Here is a 23,541-nt window from a genome sequence, read left to right as displayed (position 1 = left end):
GGCGGAGTGACTCAGAGCCGTGTGACTCCTCTCACGGCCGGCAGCGGAGCAGCCTCCCCCAGGTAAAGTAGTGCCCGAGGACACCCCCCCGCCCGGCTCAGGGGCCCGGCAGCCCCCGCGCCGGCCGGTGCGACAGGGCGGCGGCCGCGTCCTCGCCGCGGGCCCGAGTCCCGCCCCGTGGGTCGCTCCGCCGCCGGCGGTGCTGAGGCTGCGCCGCCGCCATTTTGGCGCCTGGCTGCTGCCGCCCAGCCGCGGGGACCGGCCGGTGAGTGGGGGCAGCGGGCGCCCCCGCCGGGCTCGGCCGCCCCCGCCCCGCCCCGCCGGCTGGTCCGGCCCCTTCCTTCCCGCCCGCCTCCCCGGCGCCGGCCCGGGCCCGGGCAGGGGCAGCGCGTCGAAGGCCTGCGGGCTCCGAGGGGCCGGCAGCCGCCTGGCCAGGTGCTGGCGCGGGGGTCTCGGGCCAGGGCGGTGGGCGGGCGGGCGCCGCGCCAGCCCTGGGGCCCTGCGGGGACCCGGCCCGGGCTGTCGGGCAAGGGGCCGGGCCGGGCCGGGTCTCCCCCTGCGCGCCGGCTTTCCCCGCTCTGCCTGGGCCCGGGGCCCGGCTCCTGCCCGGGGCCCGGCTCCTGCCCGGGGCCCGGCTCCTGCCCGGGGCCCGGCTCGGGCTGGCGGGGATCGCGTTTCGGAGCGTGTGAGGTCGCCCCGAGGTCGGTCAGCGGCTGGCTTCACGCCTTCAGCCGCTTCTCTACTCGCGTGCCACTCCTCACGTTTGCTTTAATTTACACTGTAAGATCCTCCGCGTCGGGTCTCCTCGTCGTTCGTATGTAAAGCGCATGCATACGACTAATGAAACTCTAGATAAATCTCAAACGTTTTACAGAGATTAACCTGCCATTGGATGCATCTGGGAGGGAACCTGCCTGCGGTTTTGCGTCACCTACGCAAGAGTTTTAAATGTGATTAATTGTCGGACACTTCATTACCAAAAGATATTGACAGATTTGAGAGACTGTAGAGAAGAGCATAAAAGTAAGGGAGATGAAGTGATTTGAGGAAATGTGGAATGAGCTACGTGTGTGTGTGTTGGCTAATGGATAGGTAGGTAGTGGGAGGGAACATGAGTGTACAAGCATGTGGCAAGGGTAAACATCAAGGAGGAAACGAAATTATTTAAAGAGGTAAAAAGGGATTCTGAGAAACTGAGAAGAAATTGTTGACTGTGTATTGTATTGTTGACAATAACATTAAGATATGTTAGATTGTGCAATAGTCTGTCTAATCTGAAATGGACAATTAATTCAGGCTACATAAATGTAGGGTCCAATCTTTAACAAATTGAGGGATGGATAAAATGACTTCCAGTAATTAACCAATGCTTATTCCTAGCAATCCATAATGTCTAGAGACCCTGTCAGCTGAAACACTGCATCTGTCTGAACACTTTTACTCCTATTGGTGTAAGTAACATTAAAAATAATGTAACTCAAGGATTCCCAAACTTTAATAGCAGGATCACCCACTCTTATTTGCAACCCTGTCAAATTGTTTGCGTGTAGAAGTAATGTTAGGAAGGTATTGCAGTCTAGCCATCTTCTAATACAGCGCAGCAGCAGCTGGAAAAGAGGCACTAGCACCATGTGACCAGCCAGCTCCCTGGGCCATCAGCAACCTCTGTTATAACTGAAAAAGATTAAAGGGAAAAATTAATTTTACTTTGTGTGTTTGATAGTCACTTTCACTCTTGCCCTTGTTTTTGCAAGCTTTTCACATGCAGCAGGGAAGAGAAAAATATCTTTAAGGGTAGGAAAATGTGTCTGCAAAATGACAAAATTTGGCAGGGGACTCAGACATGCCTATGACCTGAGCCTACTTTTAACTATTTTTTTAATTGGCTAGATTTCAATTTGACATTGTCTGTGTGTCAAGGTTCCTTCCCCCACTCTGAACTCTAGGGTACAGGTGTGGGGACTTGCATGAAAGACCCCCTAAGCTTATTCTTACCAGCTTAGGTTAAAAACTTTCCCAAGGTACAAATTTTTCCTTGTCCTTGAACCCTATGCTGCCACCACCAAGCATGTTAAACAAAGAACAGGAAAAGAGCCCACTTGGAGACATCTTCCCCGCAAGCCCTACACCCCCTTTCCTGGGGAAGGCTTGATAAAAATCCTCACCAATTTGCATAGGTGAACACAGACCCAAACCCTTGGATCTTAAGAACAATGAAAAATCAATCAGGTTCTTAAGAGAAGAATTTTTATTAAAGAAAAGGTAAAAGAATCAACTCTGTAAAATCAGGATGGTAAATACCTTACAGGGTAATTAGATTCAAAATGTAGAGAATCCCTCTAGGCCAAACCTTAAGTTACAAAAAGAGGAATATACAGTCCATTCAGCACAGCTTATTTTACCAGCCATTAAACAAAAGGAAATCTAACCCATTTCTAGCTAGATTACTTACTAACTAACAGTTGTAAGGCTGCATTCCTGATCTGTTCCTAGCAAAAGCTTCACACAGACAGACAGACCCTTTGTTTTCCCCCCTCCAGCTTTGAAAGTATCTTGTCGCCTCATTGGTCATTTTGGTCGGGTGCCAGCGAGGTTATCCTAGCTTCTTAACCCTTTACAGGTGAAAGGGTTTTTCCTCTGACCAGGAGGAATTTTATAGCACTGTATACGGAAAGATGGTTACCCTTCCCTTTATTTTTATGACACCATGTAGTAAGCCATTGCTGCTTACACAGTGTGATGTCTTACTGTGGTGACAATGGAAGAAACTGATTTAACATATTACACTGAAAAGGATCCAAGGTTAAAATTGTCAAAAGTGCCTAAGAGACCAAGGAGCCAAATCAATGGCATTTAAGTTCCTAAATCTTGTAGTTTAGTTTTTGAAAAATTTACTCATCAGTTAATCTATGTTAAGGTTTTATAGTATAGCTGGTTGTTATAGTAACTGAGCACCTTCCATATAATATCAATAGCAAAGTCCCTAGTGGACTGGTTCCTTCTCCCTTTTTGAGGTAAAGCCTGCTCGTGGTGCTGTTTTTTTGTTGTTGTTGTTGATTTGCCTGTTAAGAGTCAGGCTTGATATGGTGCAAAGGTTTTTTTCAAAGAGAGATTTTGCAGCATCTCCTAAAGATGGTCAGACTGAATTGCCTAGTTCATTTAAATAATGAAACGGTTTGGGCACTTTGCCTGTAAAGCAGATGGCTGTACGTTCAACTGTAAGCTTAAAACAAGTGTAAACTTAAATTAAAAATATCAAATGTAAAATTATTTTACAACATTGGTTTGTATCCATTGTCGGAGTTGCACCTAGTGGGATAATAGGCCAGTGCTAAAACAGGAGGAATTACCCTTTGAGCTGCAGAGACCGTTTATTGCCTCGTTCCTTGAAATCTGACCCATGCCCTGCTTTTAAAAAAGTTCAGAATTTGAAACTTTGGCAGTTGGGTAACTATGCAAATCTTCTAAGTATGTATACCTCACTCATCACTATTGGACAAGAGGGTTCTGTTAAAATATCAGAAGCTTGAGTTCAGGTCTTAATGGATTAATCGGTGTAAGAGAAACTAAAAAATGTGTAAATCCCTCCACATACTTAGGGGAAAGAGCAGTAAAAGCCATGAATCCCCTTTACAGCATTATAAATGATGCAGACCTTTAAGCTTGGCCTTGTGTGACAAAGGAAGGAGTAAGAACAACAAAATAAGGATAATGGACTTGAAAAACGCAGACTTACACGAACACAGGGTAGAAAAAATCCCATGGGAAGAAAATCCAAGGAGTTGTTTTTTTTTTCTCCTGCTGATAATAGCTCATCTTAATTAATTAGCCTCTTACTCCACCTTTTCATGTTCTCTCTGTGTCTGTCTTCTTACTATATGTTCCATTCTATGCATCCGATGAAGTGGGCTGTAGCCTACGAAAGCTTATGCTCAAATGTAGGATTCATGCAGGGTTCATGCACTTGGCAACATTCAGGGCACACCCGGAGTGTTGTGTAGGAGCAGTGCACACACGGCTCCTCTCAAGGGCATGAACCTTGGAATCTCGCCCAGATGAAATGAACCGTGGGAAGCCTCCCAGGACTGGGCTCAAGGCCCGAGAGCAAGGAATGCGGTAGATAGATATTGGTAAATAAGAATATTAAACAAAGCCAGTGTATTCCTTTTATCTGTTGGAGTATGTAATGCGCTGGAGGAGGGAGAGAAATAAAAGAGAGGGTGGAAAGCTGATAGGGGGACCAGCCCGTCGGCAGACCAGCCTGCTTGCTTGCTTAAAGCCTTGTTCTGTCTTGTATTTGAACTGCAACACTCAAATAAATTTGTTAGCCTCTAAGGGGCCGGAAGTACTCCTGTTCTTTTTGCGATACAGACTAACACGGCTGCTACTCTGAAATAAGGGGTTTAGGAGAGCTTGCCGTTTATCAAGAAGATCATATTAAAGGCACAACTGGAAATTATCCCAGTGCAAAAGAAAGATAGGAAGGTAGTAAGAGGCCAATATTGCTCCATCAGGAGCTCTTTAATGACCTGAAATCAAAAAGGAATCCTACAAAAAGTGGAAATGTGAACCAAAAAGGGCTGTTGTAAAGAGGACAGTGATCCATGTCCACTGAAGGCAGGTCAAGGAGTCATGGGCTGTGTTCCCTCTAAGCTGTACAATTGAACGGCTGCCCAGGAGTGATTCAAGTGCTGTGCACTTGATTAGCAGAACTGTGCATATCCGGCAGTATGTGTTCAGGTGGCCCCCCCCCCCCACTGTTTTGCTGCCATGTTGCTCTGCCCTCTGCTTTGGAGCCCCTGGCCAGCTGCTCCTGGGACCCTCCTGCTGGCTGTGCTGAGTGGGGGGAAAAGGGGGCTGTGGATGTCAGGGTGTCCCACTCCCCCTGCCCCTGTACCCCATCTCTGTAGAGCAGGGGAGAGGGGACAGGGGCTCTGGAACAATTTTTATAGTGGAGGTGCTGAGAGCCATTGAACCAAACTGTAAACCCTGTATATAATGGAAACTATTTCAAGTCAGGGAGTGCTGCAGCACCCCCCACACCCTTAGTTCCAGCACCTAAGGACAGGGCTCAGGAGTCGAAGCAGGAGAGAGCTGCTGCAATCTGAGGTCTGAACAACCCGCCTGGGCAGTGAGTGAGGGCCTTAGAGACAACACAGGTCTCTCATAGACTTCCCCAGCAGGCAGCACACACAATATCTCTCTCTCACTGGCTCCCCCTACCCATGTACCCCATCTCTGCAGAGCAGGGGAGGGGGGACAGGGCTCAAGAGCAGGAGAACTTTCAGTGAGAGTGCCTTAAAGAGACTGTGCACAGCATCTCTCAGAAACTTCCCCAGCAGCCAGCGTGTGCGCACGCATGCTTGTATTGTTACATCTTGGTACTTCCTGCAGTGTGCATATATTCTCTGTAATTTTAGTCTTTCAAAGTGTGTTGTTTTAGGTTTTTTGACTGGTATATGCATTTCTCATGGATATTAATATTATTATTCTTAAGGTCAGAAGGGACCATTATGATCATCTAGTCTGATCTCCTGCACAATGCAGGCTATAGAATCTCACCTACCCACTCCTGCAATAAACCTCTCACCTATGTCTGAGCTATTGAAGTTCTCAAATCAAATTCTCTCTTACAATTAAATTTAATTCTTTGAGTAGCGCGTTCTAAAATGCCTAACCTCTCCTGGCTGGAGTAATTATCCCTATGGTTACTTTTTAAAAATATATATTCTATCTAGGTTTTTTGTTTCTATTGGTGGCGCACCTCCACACATTACCTTGGTGCACAGAACAAAATTTATTCCACACATGGATGGAAAAAATTAGAGGGAACATTGGTCATGGGCGTAATTTACAGCTAGAGAAATATAGGAAAATCTTTCTAACAATTGGGGTAATTAATTTCTGGAACAGGCTTCCAAGGGAGGCTGTAGAATCCCCTTCACTAGAGGTTTTTAAGAACAGGTAGACAACACCTGTCAGGAATGGCCTAGGTTTACTTGGTCCTGCCTCAGCACAGGGCTTCCAGCCCTGCATTTCTGTGGTTCTGTGACATGTTCCCTTCCTCACAAGGATGCTGTGGAGAGTGTGAGGTGCTCAGATGCTGCAGGGATGGGCGTATCTAAGATAGATATTGTTGTGGACATGGCATCATAATTTAAGACTTTCCTTAAAGAAAGGAATATCTATTTGATTCAGTTTGCCTGTTCCTGAGGTACGAGTGCTCTCTGCTCCATCAAGCATCTTACACTTTATAGGTGCTAGTGCTGTGAATGTGAAATATATTATTTGTATTACAGTAGTGCTTGGGGGCCTCATTGTACTTGACACTGTACAAACATGGAGTACGAGAAGACCCTGTCCAAAGGGTTTACAACAGAAGTGGGCAAACTACAGCCTGCGAGCCACATCTGGCCCGTGGGACTGTCCTTCCCCGGCCCCTGACCCCTCCCCTGCTGTTCCCCCTCCCCTCCAGCCATGCTCAGAGTGGCATGGTAAGGGGGTGGCGGGGCACGTGCAGTGGTGAAGAGGTTGAGTAGGGGGTCCCAGGAGGCAGTCAGGGGGTGGTTAGGAGCAGGAGGTCCTGGGGAGGGGCGGGGGGCGGTTGGGGAACAGAGGGAGTTGGATAGGGGGTGAGGTCCTGGGGGGCCTGTCAGGGGGTGGGGGTGTGGCTAGGTCTGGGCAGTCAGGGGACAGGGGACCGGGGGGTTGGATGGGTTGGGGGTTCTAAGGGGGACAATCAGCAGGTGGGAAGGGGGCGGGGGCTAGGCTGTTTGTGGGGTACAGCCTTCCCTACCTGGCCCTCCATACGGTTTCGCACCCAGATGTGGCCCTCGAGCCAAAAAGTTTTCTCACCCCTGGTTTACAATCTACATAGATAAGATAAAGGGTGGAAGAGAGAAATCACTATCCTAATAGCACCTTCTTTCAATGTGACCTTTGTTCTTAGGACTTCCTTATTTTTTATTTCTTTAGCCTCGTGTGTGCAGCATTTTATAGGCAACAAGAAAGGCAAGTCCCTGGGGAGTTTACACTCTAAATTAGATGTGACCTAGCAAGGGGTTGTGTTAAACCAGTGCTGAAGAATGGGGATGGGAGTGCAAGGCTTGTAAGCTATCTGGTTTGTATTGCCTTATATTTGTATTGCCTTGTATTGTCCCTGCTTTGGAATATGGCTAGTTGGAATCCTAGCTGAGTAGAGCACAGAGATGCTATTGTGACAGGATGGCTAGGCTTCCTGGCACTTGTGCTGCTTGCTGTTTATTTGACTTCCATAAAATGCAAAACACTATGTTAATAAAACATGGCCGCCTCTTTCTTCTCCCTCCTGCTCTGTTTTCAGTGACAAGGGCTCCTCCCTTCCCTACAGGAAAAGGAGCAGCAGCCCCTAGTGCTGCTCTACTTCTCCTGCAAGGGAACTAAAACCAAGCTGATCCACTTGCCTGTCAAGAGTTTTCATGCCATCTGTGCTTGTACAAATCTCACCCATAATGTTGCAGTTCTGTTTTTATTAAAATTTTCTGGTTTGAAAAAAGCAGAATGAGTGATCAAAACCTGTTCATAGTCTCTAAGGTGCCACAAGTCCTCCTTTTCTTTTTGCGAATACAGACTAACACGGCTGCTACTCTGAAACCTGTCATTATGCAAGGCACTGCATTTAGCCGTATGGAGTGGAAATCTATCAACTGCATGAAAAAACTTGTCTGTGTATATATAAAGCCTGCTGCAGTTTCCACGATATGCATCTGAGGAAGTGAGCTGTAGCTCACGAAAGCTTATGCTCTAATAAATTGGTTAGTCTCTAAGGTGCCACAAGTCCTCCTTTTCTTTTTGTTCACTCACTGACATCTTTACGTGAATGTATTTGGATAGCTGCACCCAATGTGGTCCTTAAATCAGGAAGATAAATAGTGTTTGCTTTGTTCTGGACACTGTTTTTGCTTGTCAGTAAACTCATTGTGCAACCATTTTTTTTTCCTGTGTGGCAAAGCCACATTCTATATAGCCGGGAGGGGCAGGCAAACTTTGAACCTTTTAAAAATAACTTGTTATCCAAGTGCAAAAAAAAGTTGAAATGACTTGTGTGAAAACTGATCCCCAACCTGACCACCTAAATAACAGCAAAAAAGATGCTGTACCAACTCTTTTGAACGAATTCCCTTCTGCCCTGACAGGTTTCAGAGTAATAGCCATGTTAGTCTGTCTTTGCAAAAAGAAAAGGAGTACTTGTGGCACCTTAGAGACTAACCAATTTATTTGAGCATGAGCTTTCGTGAGCTACAGCTCACTTGAGCTGTAGCTCACGAAAGCTCATGCTCAAATAAATTGGTTAGTCTCTAAGGTGCCACAATACTCCTTTTCTTTCTGCCCTGAGACACAACATAAGAAGTCTCAGCCCAAAGAGTAGTTTTTCTGGGAAGTTGTTTGCCTGAAAATAGGGGCTTAGACTTTAAGTTCTTCCTGATGTTTAACTCCTCTCACTCGCATTATTGTTCCCATCCAAAAACATGTCAAATGAAAGTTATGGTTATGTAACTAAGTACAGACACTATGAAGAATTTTACCATGATTTAAAAATCTTTACATAAAAGAATGGATATAAGAGAATGTATGAACTTCAGGGGGTTTGGTCTTGAAGATGTCAATTTCTATTATATTTAATTTCAGTACCTGACTTTCACATCTACGCTTGTGAAAATTCCTATTAGACATTCCAGAAACAACCTGTTCTGACATAGTTACCAATCAACAAACCCTTAGGTTTTTTTAGTTACTAAAATTTGTAATCCATGCCACATCCATCACCATAAAGTCAGAGTGCCTCAATTTAATAATAAAAATAAAAAAAAAGTGAAACTCAAACAATTATACAAGGAAAGAGCAAAATATGTTACTTAGCAGAGGCGGTGCTCTGACAAAGGGGGAACAAAACTGTACTCATGTTTTGGGGATACTTCGATATGGTTAGAGTTGCCTGCAAGAGTGGTCTTTTGTACAGATCTCACTGTACTTTATATTGAAATATGTTTGTATATATTGCTAATATCTGCAGTAACTAGAACTACATACGATGATGTAGGAGGGCTGATTGATATTTAAATCACTGGGGTTTTTTGTGTGTGTGTGGGGTGGTTGTTGGTTTGTTTTTTGCATTTGTACATTATTTCCCTAAATAAAAATTTATTTTTATTGGTTGGTAACCATTCCCAGTCAACATGTTTTAACTACATACAGTCTGAACACAAAATCAGGTGTTCTTTGTTAACCAGGACAATACATTATATCTAGTTATTTAAGTAATTATATAGTTTAACATGTTTCAGAGTAACAGCCGTGTTAGTCTGTATTCGCAAAAAGAAAAGGAGTACTTGTGGCACCTTAGAGACTAACCAATTTATTTGAGCATAATTTCTGACATCTGATTTGTGTCCATTTATTCTTTTACATTGGTCAAACTGGACAGTCTCTATGTAAAAGAATAAATGGACACAAATCAGATGTCAGGAATTATAACATTCATAAACCAGTGGGAGAACACTTCAATGTCTCTGGTCACGCAATCACAGACATGAAAGTTGCGATATTACAACAAAAAAACTTCAAAACCAGACTCCAGCAAGAGCCTGTTGAATTGGAATTCATTTGCAAATTGGATACAATTAACTTAGGCTTGAATAGAGACTGGGAGTGGCTAAGTCATTATGCAAGGTAACCTATTTCCCCTTGTCCCCCCACCCCCCCACGTTCTTGTTAAACCCTGGATTTGTGCTAGAAATGGCCCACCTTGATTATCATACACATTGTAAGGAGAGTGATCACTTTAGATAAGCTATTACCAGCAGGAGAGTGGGGTGGGGGGAGAGAGAACCTTTTGTAATGGTAAACACCCATTTTTTCATGCTTTGTGTGTATAAAAAGATCTTTTCTTTTTGCGAATACAGACTAACACGGCTGTTACTCTGAAACCCATAAAAAAAGGTGGTGATCAATTGTTCTCTCTGTCCACTGAAGGAAGGACAAAAAGCAATGGGCTTAATCTGCAGCAAAGGAGATTTAGGTTAGATATTAGGGAAAACTTTCTAACTATAAAGGTGGATAGAAACTGGAATAGGTTACCAATGGAGGTTGTAGAATCCCCATCATAGGAGGTGCTTAAGAACACCACCTCTCAGGGATGGTATAGGTTTATTTTGCCCTGCATCAGCATTGGGGGATGGACTCAATGACCTCTTGAGGTCTCTTCCTGCCCTATAGTTCTATGATACTATGGCCTAAATTTACTATAATCTATTAAATAAAAAAAAAAACTATTCAAGCAGTGCATGTTTGCTGTAGAAATTTTAAAGAAAGCTAAACCACTGAACTGGTGGAGGTAACTGGATAAGCACATGCAATGAGAGTGAGTGCTAAGCCAGCTTTCAGCAGCAGGACCCTCTTCCACAGCTGCAGAGAGAATATTGTGTTTATCCGAATCCTGCATCTTGGCAGGGGTTAGACCAGTGGCTCTCAACCTTTCCTGACAACTGTACCCCTTTCAAGAGTCTGATTTGTCTAGCGTACCCCCAAGTTACACCTCACTTAAAAACTACTTGCTTACAAAATCAGACCTAAAAATAAAAAAGTGTCACAGTACACTATTGCTAAAAAATTGCTTGCTTTCTCATTTTTACCATATGATGAAAATAAATCGGAATATAAATATTGCACTGGCATTTCAGTGATAGTATACAGAGCAGCATAAATAATTGTCTGTGAAATTTTAATTTGTACTGACTTCACTAGTGCTTTTTTGTACCCTGTTGTAAAACTAAACAAATATCTAGATGAGTTGATGTACCCTATCGAAGACCTCTGCGTACCCCCAGAGGTGTGCGTACCCCCAGAGGTGTGTGTACCCCTGGTTGAGAACCACTGGGTTAGACTAGCTGACCCTTGCCGTCCCTTCTAACCTTTATGATTTTAGGATTTCAGTTCAGCTTGTTCTGCTCAATGACTAGCTTGTTGAAAATTGAGAAACAGCTGTGGAGTTGAAAAAGCAGGAAATCTTGTTTTCCTCTTCCAATCTATGAATAAAGGTGTGAGAAATGAGATTTACTAGTGCTAAAATCTTGAAGGACATGGTGATGAGAAACAATTAGTCCAATTCACTAACTACAGATAATACTTCCTTTGCTTAATAAATCATTTAGTTTTAAATACAAGACATGTTCTGATAAATACATTGGGTATAAGGTCGTTACTGAAAACCTAGTTTTTAAAAATGCTTGTTATGTGCAATTTTGATTGAATCCCAGTTTCCATCTAAAAAGAGCTTGACCCATCACAAAGACAAAATTAATCTAGTAAATAAGAAAAGTGTCATTCACCATTTTCTAATATAAAGTAAAAATCATGAATCTGAATAAGTGAAGCTATATAATTGCTTAAAAATGTGTATCAATATAGCTTATCCTCCTGGCTAGCAAAAATTATCACCAAATTGAGTTGTAAAACATCATGTTTTAATGGGTACCAAATAATGAGTCAGCTTTTCCTTTGGAAAATAACTAAAGTACAAATACAAAACAAGATTAAAAGGTATTATTTAAATCACAGTTTCCTGCTTATGGATTCATGATTAAGGCCCTACTTCATTTGCAATATTGCAGAAATTGCTGATCCTGCAGTATTAGGCTTCCACTGCAATTTTTATTTTTATTGGCTTACTTTGAACAGTCTGCAATTTTGCATACATTTTGAGGTTTGCCACACATGCTTTTTTTCCCCATTAGTATTTCCCACCTTAACTTAGGTAGTTTTGGCAATGCAGTATGCTCTGGGTATAATGCTCTTCACAATAGCGAACTTTGAACTATACCGAACCCCATCCCTGGATCCTACCTGGAATGGACAGGGGCACAGAGCTGCTCCAGCCCCACGGCTGCGAATGCTCAGAATGCCAAACCGTTAAATCTTTGGAGATGTGTTCTCTTTCTATCCATCAATCGCCCAGCACTGTCATGGATTTGATACACTGGGCAGACTCCAATGCAAAAGAAAAGCATAGCAAAGATGCAGAGCGGAATGGGTTTTTCAAGGAGTGTTCAAGGAAACCGCAGACAAACTGAAGGAACAGGACTGCAACACTGAGGAGTGGGCTGCCAGACCTGCTCAGCAAGGACCAAGGTTCACGCAACCCACACTGTCCTTTATGACAGCAGTTTGGGTATTTGATGTGAAACAAGTGAACGTGTTAATCAGTGCAGGGGCTCCATCTGGAGGCAATCCCTATGTCTGGCCATGAAGCTAAAGCACAGCTTCCCCATACGCATTTTCAAATGATCTTGGAGAGTTTTAGGGTTTAGCTGCAGTTCTGCAGTGTTTTCCAGAGTTAGCAGAGATAGCAAAGCTACCACTAGCAATCTTGTGTAATTCTGTGGATGCTGAGTGTGCAGTATCTTGATCCAGACCCGTCTTCCCAAAGCAAAGAGAGGGCATGATGGAGACTTACTGTAGGGGGGTGTACTGCATTAACATTCAGGCCCTGTAAATGTAAAAGACTAAAGGGGCTGAACTCTATTTCTACAGCAGTTGCGTTAAGACTTTGTCTTCTGAATTTTATATTGTACCGGTCACTTTTTTTGGCTGTAATATAGTTGAAGCAAAATGTCTGGTTATCAAAACAATTCAAGGGCATAACATAATACTTGAGTGTTTATATTGTTCCAGGAAATTTTTTGTAAACAAATATATTTACTCCAGCTTTTCCAAATTACCACAATTAAAGGTCCATTATTACTTTTCTGTGATTTTTTTCCATGTTTTGTCCGCAGCTCAGCTGCAATTATTTGACAGTCATCCCGCGATTCAAGTAGGGCCTTATTCACGATTGAAATGGGTGATTTAAGCTAGTGCACTCAGAAGGAACTCCTGTTCCCAGGTCTGCGGAGCAGGATTGTTCCACTTGAGGTGGAGTGTGGGAGTGCCCTGAAGAGGAAGGCTGGTTGCTCCAGGGGGCTCTAGCACAAACAGCAGAACAGAGGCTTTCGTTCCATTCATGACTTTGAGGCATCTAAGAGTTGGCGGCTGGTATCTGTGTGTTTGGCGAATTGGGCAGCTCTTCAGCTGGAGGAGGTGATGCTAAACTGGCGGGGACACCTGAGGGCTGCAGGGGGCCCAGTGACCCTCCTTTCTTCTTCTTGCAGGAACTGGACGTCATGCTGGGCTCCGGGTTCAAGGCCGAGCGTTTGCGAGTCAACCTGCGCCTGGTTATCAATCGCCTCAAACTGTTGGAGAAAAAGAAAAGTGGGTATCTGGTACGGTAGTTGCAGGGCCAACTCTACCGTGTTCTCTGCCTGACCCCAGCACTCGCTGCTCTTGCTAGCTGGGCCCAGCTGATTGTGCCAGCCCTGCCCTCCCAGTTGGTGTTTCCATCTTGTAAAACTTCCAGTGCTTGAGAGGCTGAGAACTGGGGCAGGGAAGATACAGGCAGCTGTAGAACCATGTATCTGGAGCCCTCTGCTTTCCCTCGAAATAGAATTGGCTCAGGGCTTAAAATATGCCCTGTTCCTGGGGTGCCCTAGAACAGGGGTTCTCAAATGGGGGTTGGGACCCCTCGGGGGTCGCAAGTTTATTACCTGGGGGGTCCCGAGCTGTCAACCTCCACCCCAAACCCTGCTCTGCCTCCAGCATTTGTAATGGTGTTAAATTTATTAAAAAGTGTTTTTAATTTATAAGGGGGTTGCACTCAGAGACTTGCTATGTGAAAGGGGTCACCAGTAAAAAAAAATTTGAGCCGTACACTAGAACATAAGAATGGCCATATTGGGTCAGACCAAAGGTCCATCTAGCCCAGTGTATTGTCGTCTGATAGTGGCCAATGCCAGGTGCCCCAGAGGTAACTAATAGAACCGGTAATCAAGTGAGTCATGCCCTGTCACCCATTCCCAGCTTCTGGCAAACAGAGGCTATGGACGCCATCCCTGCCCATCCTAGCTAATAGCCATTGATGGACCTATCCTCCATGAACTTACCTAGTTCTTTTTTGAACCCTGTTATAGACTTGGCCTTCACAACATCCTTTGGCAAGGAGTTCCACAGGTTGACTGTGTTTTGTGAAGAAATACTTCCTTTTGTTTGTTTTTAAACCTGTTGCTTATTAATTTTTATTTGGTGACCCCCTAGTTCTTGAGTTATGAGAAGGCATAAATAACACTTCCTTATTTACTTTCACCACACCAGTCATAATTTTATAGACCTCAATCATATGCCCCCTTAGTCGTCGCTTTTCCAAGTTGAAAAGTCCCAGTCGTCTTAATCTCTCCTCATACGGCAGCTACTCCATACCCCTGATCATTTTTGTTGCCCTTTTCTGAATCTTTTCCAATTCCAATATATCTTTTTTGAGATGGGGTGACAAAATCTAGAAAGTGCAGTTTGTCCTAGGGTCTCCCCACTAATTATTTCTGGCCTGTGACCTGTAAGACAGGCCCCTGAGCTGACGAGATGCAAGCGTCTGGTACTTTGGTGGCTTCAGTAAAGCTGTAGCTGAAGCAAGCTCAAGGGCTACGTGAGTGATCATTTCTCTCTTGGCACAATGGCCTTTAACCCACAGCCTGGGGTTTGTAGTGCAGGTGGCAGCTTCTGTGACCATGCTCTTCCTTCCTAGACATTCGGGCAGAGGGATCCCCGTGTGTGGATGCCCAGTGCCCCCATTTTTATTATTGCCACAGCACCCAAAGGTGTTCCAGCGCCTCCCAGAAAGCCTGGAATCCCTGGGCCCTGCCCAAATGCTCTGGTGCTCTTGAGCATAACGGTAGGGAGGCCTCGGGTAAGGGCGGGAGAGGGTTCTATGAAGCCATGGCCAGAGGAGAGGAAGAAGCTAGTGAATAAGATGAGTTCCAGTGATGCTGGTAGCAGGGCAGCTCTTGGCCACTGGGTAACCAGCGCTCATGCCTTGTCCTGCAGCTGAGCTAGCCCAGAAGGCAAGGAAGGAGATTGCAGATTACCTGGCATCAGGGAAGGATGAACGAGCACGGATCCGTGTGGAGCACATCATCCGAGAAGACTACTTAGTGGAGGCCATGGAGATCCTGGAGCTGTACTGTGACCTGCTCTTAGCTCGCTTCGGCTTGATTCAGTCTATGAAGTAAGACCTTGAATACAAGGTTACCTGTGGGGAGTGGGGGCGAAGGACCCGCTGGGACCTGGGGAGGAGTTACCTATAGAGCAAGAGTTTGGCATGGGCTTCCCATAGTTTGGAGGGGGGCTGCATGTGTGTGTCAGTCTGCTGAGCCCTCTGAGGGTCTGTCTACACTGCGCTTAGATCCATGTGGCTGGTCCATGCCAGCTGGTTTGGGCTAAGGGGCTGTTTAATTGCAGTGTAGATGGGCAGGCTTGGGGGGAGCCTAGGCTCTGGGACCCTCCCCCCCCTGCAGGACCCCAGAGCCCGAGCTCCATCCTGAGCCTGTGTGTCTACACTACAGTTAAACAGGCCCTTAGCCTGAGCCAGCTGGCAGTGTAGTGCAGTGTAGACACACCCCCTAAAGATCTGCCCTGGCTCAGGCAGACTGGCAGCTCCTCTGGAGAAGATAGGGGTGCCTCAGGCCTGGCAGTTCTTGAGCTGCACACACAAGCAGCAGAGCTAGGGTGGGTAACCTACGGATTCATGTCTCTGTAGGGATCTGGACACTGGCCTGGCGGAAGCCGTCTCTACACTAATCTGGGCTGCCCCACGACTACAGTCTGAAGTGGCCGAGCTGAAAATTGTGAGTAGAGCTGTCTGCAGTGCTGGTTGTGGGGCAGCCTCCCTGGCCTTTGGGGACTGTTAACTGCGGCAGAGGTTTATATTCCCAGCCTGGGCTTTGTGGAACGAGAGATGGGTGAATCTCTGTGGGGAGGACTGCACCCTTGGGGTCATTGTGGGGTGGTTGATTGGGGCACCCAGGGCATGGGAATGAGAGCACATCAGTGCAAAAGTCACCTGGACAGGAGTTGAGGTGTGTGTGGAATTGTGGGGAGGAAGCTTTGTATGTATTCTGGTGGTTTTACTTTTTTTGATGCATTGGGGGTTGGCCGCAGCTGGAGAGAGGACAGCCTGGGAGTCCACCGAGGTCGTGCAGAGAATCTCATTCCGTGGATGGTGTTTCTTGTTCATATGCTCCGGGCCAACTGATCACCAGACTTGGGGTTGGGAAGGAATTTTCTCCCATTTCCAGTTGGCAGGGACCTTTGGGGGCTTTTGCCTTCCTATGCAGTATGGGGTGCGGATCACCTGTGGGAATCATCTGGGTATATTGCATCTAATCAATTCTCTGCCCCTGCAGAGGCCTCTGGCATTGGTGCACCTCAGTCTCTTCTGTTTTCTGTGGCACACAAGAGCTTAGTCTCCGGAGAGTTGAAATGACTTAGTGTGACTACTGGGCTCAATGTAGGGGTACCTGGGGAAATGTCATGGCCTGTAATAGACAGGAAGTCAGACAATGAGCTGGTACTAAACTCTATGAAACTATGTTGTTCTGGTCAAATTCTCCAGAATTTCTTTTCCACTGCAGGTTGCTGACCAGCTGTGTGCAAAGTACAGCAAGGAGTATGGCAAGCTATGCAGGACAAACCAGATCGGGACAGTCAATGACAGGGTAACAGCCTAGCAGGGAAGGCTAAGTGACAGGGTGGGGGCTGCTTGTCACATACAGACACACATGCTGCTTCAGGTGAGACATCACCTGGGTTGTTCCCAGGATGCATGTCATGTTGGGGAGTGCTCAGAGCTGAGATAGCCCAAGCAGCCCTCCTTACTGAGACGTTGTCAGGGGCAGTTCTGGGGCGCAGACTTACAGAGGCATGAAGTATGCAGCAGGGCCGGCACTTACTGTTGAGCTGGCAGCAGCAGGAGGAGCAAGGCCACTGAGCAGAGACTTTTTCCAGCGGCCCTGTCATAAGGAGCTGCCTCACTCTGGAGGCCTTGCACCTAGCTGCCCAACAGCTGTGTGTCCTCCCCAGGGATGCTAGCTCCTGGCCTCTGCCATGCTGGCTGATGGCTCTGTCCCTGTGTTCCAGCTGATGCACAAGCTGAGCGTGGAGGCTCCCCCCAAAATCCTGGTGGAGAGGTACCTGATTGAGATTGCGAAGAACTACAATGTGCCCTATGAACCTGACTCGGTGGTGATGGTGAGTGGGGCAGAGCTGGAGACCTCTGAGCTGGCATCTTCCCCTGCATCTCCTCTGACAGCCAAACCATCTCCCTCATTCCTCTGGCACTGCCATGAGCTTTGCAGCAGCCCCCGCCCTGGGCTCCTCTAGTGGGCATTGAGGTGGCTGTGAGCTCTCTCCTCTCACCTGCTCCATATACACTCCTCTTGTAGGCGTTGGAATAGCCAGGAACCCTGCCTCTTGTTCCCCCCTTCCCGTATGCTGCTGTAGCAGGCACGAGTGCCTCTCCTAGTGAGCGGGGGGCTTCCTTGACACTGCAGAGGCAGCCACTGGCTCTCTGGGTTAGCAACACGAGCCCTTTCTCCCCCCTCAGGCTGAAGCCCCAACTGGCGTTGAGGCGGATCTGATCGACGTGGGGTTCATAGACGACACGAAGAAAGGTGGACGTGGAGGAGGGGGCGGTGGGTTCATGGCCCCGCTGGTTGGTCCTGATGGAATAGTGCCAATGCCCGTGCCCATTCCATCGCCCTATCCACCTATAAAGGGACCGGTGAGTGAGTGTGTCTGGCCTCAGGGGGCAGCTGAATGGGAGCCTACGCGCGGACTAAAGGGGAGGCGTAAGTAGCGGGGGCAGCCCGCTAGCTGGCGAATTTGAAGGGTGTGCCTGGGACTGAAGACATTGCCAGTGTGGCTGATGTTGCCCACTGCCCCTCCCATGGGCTCCAACAACTTTCCTCTGTCTTAAAAGAATGAGAATCCTGTGGGAAGAGAGGGTTCTCCCTCCTCTGACTGTAGCATGCTCTCACCGTGGCAGCAGTTGCTTGCAGCCCTAAGCCAAGACAGGGCAAAGAACTCGAGTAAGTTCTGTTAGGTGGCGAACACCGAGAAGAACTGGCAGGAACTCTTTGCGAGCCAGTGAGGGGAGGGGGAAAGGATCAGAGGTCTTCAGGGGAAACTCCTCCTCGCCAGGCCTGTAGGAACGGAAAGACAGCTGGGGGAAGGTTCTGCCTCTGACCATGGAGCCTGATGAGCTCTCTGCAGGGCAGGCTAGCTGTGAGGCAGTCCAGCCACTTAGCAGCAGGGTCACTTTCCCAGCAAACGCTCCGTCATGCCTGTCTGTGTTCTGCCCGGAAAGCCTGGGCCTGGGCAGTGTCCAGGTTTTGAGCTGAACTGTCTCGGGGCAGTAACCCTCTGGCCTTTCAGTAAAAGCCTGGAAGGGTCTTTGCCCAGGTTCCCGGTGAGAGTTCTGCACCATGCTATGGCCCCTGCACGTAGGTGGAATGCTCCAGGAGCTGGGGCCGTGGCATTCTCTCCTCTCTTGGTCGGATTGCTGCGTGCACTGGAAGATGTAATGTTCAGGTTTTAGTACCAGGAGGCACTGGAATCCCCATGGCATTTGATCTGGTGAGTAAAACCATTTCTGGTGCGCTGAGGCTGGACTTGTCACTGCAGTGTCAGTGTCTGAGGCGTATTTGAGATGTTTTCTTGGCTGATATACATCCTTCAATACATTTCCAGACATGACGGTGATCACGGATGGTACAGTGAAACCCAAAGCTGCTGTGCTGTCCCACTGGCTCCCCCCGGCTTTGCTGACTTTCCTCTCCCTGCTTACAGGAGATCTTCAATGGAGTACCTGTGGGGACTTACCAGCCTTTTGCCAACCTACATCCACCTCCGATCCCAGCAGCTCCCCCAATGTATGAGTCTGTAAGTGCCCGAGCCTTCTTTATAAGCAGCAGCAAAAGTCCTGAGAAGAGGGCAGAACAGTAGCCAGAGGGGAGGCAAACTTTCCCCATTGAACACTTCTTCCCAAACACCGCTCGTTTCTGAGCGGCTGGTTCTGGCACTGGTTGCATTGTAAACTCTGACGCGTGCAGCTCTTGAGGGTTCCCAGCTCAGCCCTGCTGCGCAGGCTGGGGCAGAGAGCTGGCCTCTAAACGCAGAGCCTGTGTTGCTTTATGGCCTTGATGATAATGAAACTGTAGCAGACTCTCCTGAGCTGCCATGTATTTAACAGGCAGACTATAAAGGGTTTGCATCTTTCCAAATAACAGGTTTGCCATCTGCAGCCTTCATTGGTGTTTGACTTATCCCTTTTGGATCAATTTATCGTTTAACCTTAAATGAGAATTTTGGCTGACACCAGCTGATATGATTTATACAGAACAAACTCTTCTCTACCCCCTCACTGAGTTGTTGAGGGGACAGGGAGGGAAATTTCAGCTTGGCCTTTCTGTGCATGCTGGTGTGTGTGGCTACTGTGGCCCCATCATGGCTTTTCTTCTGTACTGTGACCAGCATCCGTGTATCTGCCCTCAGATTGTGCTAAGAGGGGTGGATGGGTGGGTGTGTGGCTCGGTCCCTGAGCATGCTGGCCCAGTGCCCCTGGTCACAGAAATGCAGTAGCTGCTGTTTGGAGCTTTGTGCCCAAGTTCCGTTGGCTTGGTTGGCTGGGGCATTGTCTAGAGTGGGTTCTTTCTGCAGTACTGGCCACTGCATGCACTGCGGGACCACGGCCCCACATCAGGCGGGAACAAAGGAGGGATGATTTCATCCCTCCATGTGGAACTCCAGAATTTCCTTGCTGCATGTGGCATAGCTTCTTATCCTTGCGTTGTGAGGGAAGAGGAACAGGTTTGGGGCTTGTCTTCTCTTTCCTCACCGGATGATAAATATTTCAGTTCTGCATTTGGATAAATCCTAGTTATCGTGTCTCCTGAGGACAGCTGCTTTGTGATCTGGGCTGGAGAACATGCCCCTTGTCTCAGGAAGGGAAGAGAAATGTATGGGGCATATCTATGCATGGTGCTGGGGCTTACATGTGACTGCTCCTCATCTGAGCAGGGCAGAGGGGAGCTGCCAGTCTCCACATGGCGCGGGCGCTGTCCTCGGTGAGGTGCACCTGGAGGACAGCCCCAAGCATCACTTGCTTGGAGTCACGTCTGGGTGTATAGTGACTGTCTATCTGTTTCAGGTTGATGACCTTAGTACTGACAAGGATGTGTCTTCTGCACAGGTGGCTGGTGAGTACGCCAGGGAGGCACTGGGGACCGTTGACAGCTTGGGGCATAGGTTCCTGGTGTCACTAAGAGGAAGCTTCTCTCAGGAGGGAACAATGTGTCTGGTTGGAAACATCCGCTCAGAAATGGAGCAGGATGTGAGTCCAGACTGGAAGCACTAACACATTGGGATGATTCGGAGTGGGGTGGCTGAAAGGAACAGGGGCTTCCCCAGGGAGAAGTCAAAAGCCCAAGACTATTCAGTTCCCAGTGGAGAAGAGTAAGCTGATGAGAGTTGTAAAAGGAAAGGAGTGTGGTAGATATATAATGTAGTCACTGTTACAGGAGAGGGCCCTGTGCTTCTGGCCTCTTCTCTATGCCTGGAAGTAAGGTGTAAATTTTTAGTGGTGAGAGTAATTAACCATTGGAACACTTGGCCAAGGGCTCTGATGAACTCTCCATCACTGACAATTTTTAAATCGAGAGCCGGTTGTTCTGAAAGCTCTGCTCTAGGAATTATCCTGGGACAGGTCTCTGACCAGTGCTGCACAGGAGGTCAGAATAGATCACAGTGCTCCCTTCTGAATCCAGTAGGAACAAGGGGGTACAGCGTGAAATTAAAAGGCAACAGTTTTTAAACTGATGCCAGGAAATATGGCTAATTATGTCATTTACAAAGTATTCTGGTGCAGAAAAGAGAGGAAATGGCACCAGGGAGCTTTAGGAGAGAATGGGATGTTTCTGAGAACACCAGCACTGATACTGGCTTCAGTCAGAAGATGAGGAGCAGTGGCAAAGCTTTGCTACTGACCACAAATCCACATTCTGTAAAAGCTACTGAGCTGCCCACATGCTTCAGAGTAAAAGCTCATCGGCAGTTTCCCACCAATGAACAATTAGATGCTCAGTGCATTTCTGAAGCACCCTCCATCATAGTGGCGTCTGGACACTCAGCAGGGGCATTGACCATAGGCAGAGATGGGATTCCAGATTAAATGGGTCCCTTGTCTGCTCCAGCCTGCTGCTTCCAACAGTGTGGTGGAGCTTTCTGTGCTGAGGAGGATAGTCCAAATAGTTGGTGAATGCTGATGTGTGAGTTGGGCCCACAGGAGCTCTGGGGTGGGCTCATATGCCCCTGCCCACTTGGCGTTCGAGAGTTAACTAAGTTTGACATGAAGCGCACTTTGGAGAGAATGTGATGTTTGTCTGCTTGGGCTGGCAGAAGGGATGGGCTTCTGGAATTCAGAAACTCATTGGCCTGGGACTTACATAAGAACGGCCACGCTGGGTCAGACCAAAGGTTCATTTAGCTTAGTATCCTGTCTGCCAACAGTGGCCAATGCCAGGACTTATCCATATTGTTCAGGGCAGCTGGACCTGCAGAACTAACTACACTAGTGCCTTGTAGCAGGGAGCTCTACCATCTAATATGTCAGCGGTTGGCTAGAGACTGACCCACCTCCACTTGGCTCAGCACACCCATGACTAGGAGTGTTCTGCCATAGAATGCAGCTTTCTTCCAGTCTCTTCTGTGATCTATGGGATTATCCCCAACAGGTCTCGGTGAGATTCCCCAGGGTATCTGAATGCAGTTTGGAACCATGTGGCTCAGCTGAGTGCCAGGTGCTGAGCTGCACTGTGATAGCTTTCTGGTGCCAGGAGTCTCAGTGCTAAGTGTGCTCTTTAAAAATGTGGGAGTTCTACAGCCTTTCGCTAGGTGTCTTGGTTTGCTTGGTCTTAGCTCCCCTTGGAGTGGGGAGCCAGGATATGGCCGCTTGTCCATAGCTTGTAACTCTGGGTTTCTCATCATAAATAGGTCCTGGACCTAAGCCAGAAGCCTCTACAAAGCCAGGAACTGGCGCTCCAGATATCTATGATAACTTTGTGCTGCCCGAATTACCATCTGTGCCCGATACACTGCCAATGGCATCTGCTGGTGCCAACACCTCTGCGTCTGAAGATATTGATTTCGATGATCTTTCTCGGAGATTTGAGGAGCTAAAGAAGAAAACCTAAGACTGACTCGGCTGTAACACCAGTGTGTGGTCTAGGAGCTGGGACCATGCTGCTTCTCTGTGAAACAGACTCCCTTAGAAATCAGTTTCCTGTATTAACCTAAAATGAATGCTCTTTCTCTTGACCTCTCTTCCTGCTGTACTTATACCAAATGCTGCTGCTGTCCTGGTATCTGCTGCTCCAGGAGGGGAACTGTGGGCGATCTGATAAGACTGGAGCAGGGAACAGCTCTCTGTTGGTAATTCCACAAGAAAACCTTGTTCTGCCTTCTAGGTTTGATTCCTGGTTCTCTCCATGGCTCTTGCAGTGTCTCCCACGGGGATGGGAGAGGGAGGGAGGATGAAGAATGACAAGTTTGTCTCCTTATGAAGGTGGGCCCAAGTGGAGAGTCACCACAGGGTGCCCACCCCACACACAGGGCACAAAGTGCTGAGGGTAACAGAAATCCCTTTCGAAAGGGTCACTGAGCCTGCTGCTCAGGCTGAGATGGGGAATATCATGGCAAGTAGAAACGAGGGCTTCCTAGAGGTTTTGCCGCACCTTATACTTGCCCAATTCTCCTGGCTCCACAGTGGATCCAGTTGCAGAGCTTATCTAGGAAGCTGATGGCCTTGTTTAGTCCCACTGGATTCTCAGGGAGCCCTTTGTGGCCTTTACTGCTTTATTTGGGTGGGAGGGTTTGTTTCCCTTTCACAGGAGGGCAGTGCTGTACAGTCTCTTCTGTTCATCTTCAGCCTGGGTCTGCTGGAAGCGTGCCCTGGCAGGACAGCGGATACAGAGCAGGGTTCGAGTTAGATGCTTGGCTGCAGCGTTACTGGTGTCACTGGACTCAGCACAGCTGAAGATGCTTGTGGCCAGACCAGAGATGAGTAGGCAGAGCTGCATCATTCTCCATCCACCCCGTCGCTAGCCAGTGCTGCTCTTGCTCACTGGAAAGGCCTTTAGAAGACGACTGTTGCTGTCTTCTGTGTAATGTATCTGTACATAACATTTTCAAACAGCTTTTCTTTAATGGTTTTGATTGGTTTGTATCTTGTAGATTAGTTCCTAATAAAGTCCAGGACCGAAGTGGCTGTGTCCGAAAGGCTACGTGTCGTCGGGCTGGGGGGCAGTGAGTGTAGCCACTCAGCACTGCCTGCTCACCTGGGGAAAGGGCATTGGTATGGCAGCTCTGTGTGGAGCTGAAGTGGTGGCTCTCACAGCTCTCTCGGAAAGTGATAACTGTGTCAGTCGTTGCTCCAGGTCGTAACACTAGCTCTGCAGAGGGGCCTGCAGGGCCAGCCAGCAACAGGCCGGCTTGTCACTTATGGGCACGTTGTGGTTAGCCCCTCCTGCTCCTGCCTTACTGTAGTGGATGCTCGCAGCAAAACGTAAAAACATGGCACTGGAACTG

At 47.6% G+C, this 23,541-nt stretch overlaps 1 protein-coding gene across 3 annotated transcripts; it reads left to right on the top strand.

Moving 5' to 3' along the window:
- Positions 1-5: 5 nt before the first annotated feature.
- Positions 6-23,216, top strand: IST1 (IST1 factor associated with ESCRT-III). 3 transcript variants are annotated; one of them, XM_084644869.1, is made up of 10 exons: positions 6-62; positions 13,185-13,284; positions 14,947-15,127; positions 15,659-15,746; positions 16,533-16,616; positions 17,038-17,148; positions 17,504-17,680; positions 18,748-18,840; positions 20,108-20,156; positions 21,949-23,216. In XM_084644869.1, the coding sequence occupies exons 2-10, from the start codon at positions 13,197-13,199 to the stop codon at positions 22,146-22,148; spliced, it is 1,071 nt and encodes a 356-aa protein (XP_084500995.1). In that variant the 5' UTR covers positions 6-62; positions 13,185-13,196; the 3' UTR covers positions 22,149-23,216. The 3 variants fall into 3 exon arrangements, with proteins under 3 accessions (XP_084500995.1, XP_084500994.1, XP_084500993.1); XM_084644868.1 differs by lacking the exon at positions 6-62 and adding an exon at positions 124-265; XM_084644867.1 differs by lacking the exon at positions 6-62 and adding an exon at positions 301-435.
- Positions 23,217-23,541: the final 325 nt, after the last annotated feature.

The sequence above is a fragment of the Lepidochelys olivacea genome, assembly GCF_965140295.1.
Source record: "Lepidochelys olivacea isolate rLepOli2 genome assembly, chromosome: 12".
In the NCBI taxonomy this organism is placed as follows: Eukaryota; Metazoa; Chordata; order Testudines; family Cheloniidae; genus Lepidochelys; species Lepidochelys olivacea.
Note: the sequence above shows the minus strand (reverse complement) of the source record. Positions and strands in the feature narration are given on the sequence as shown.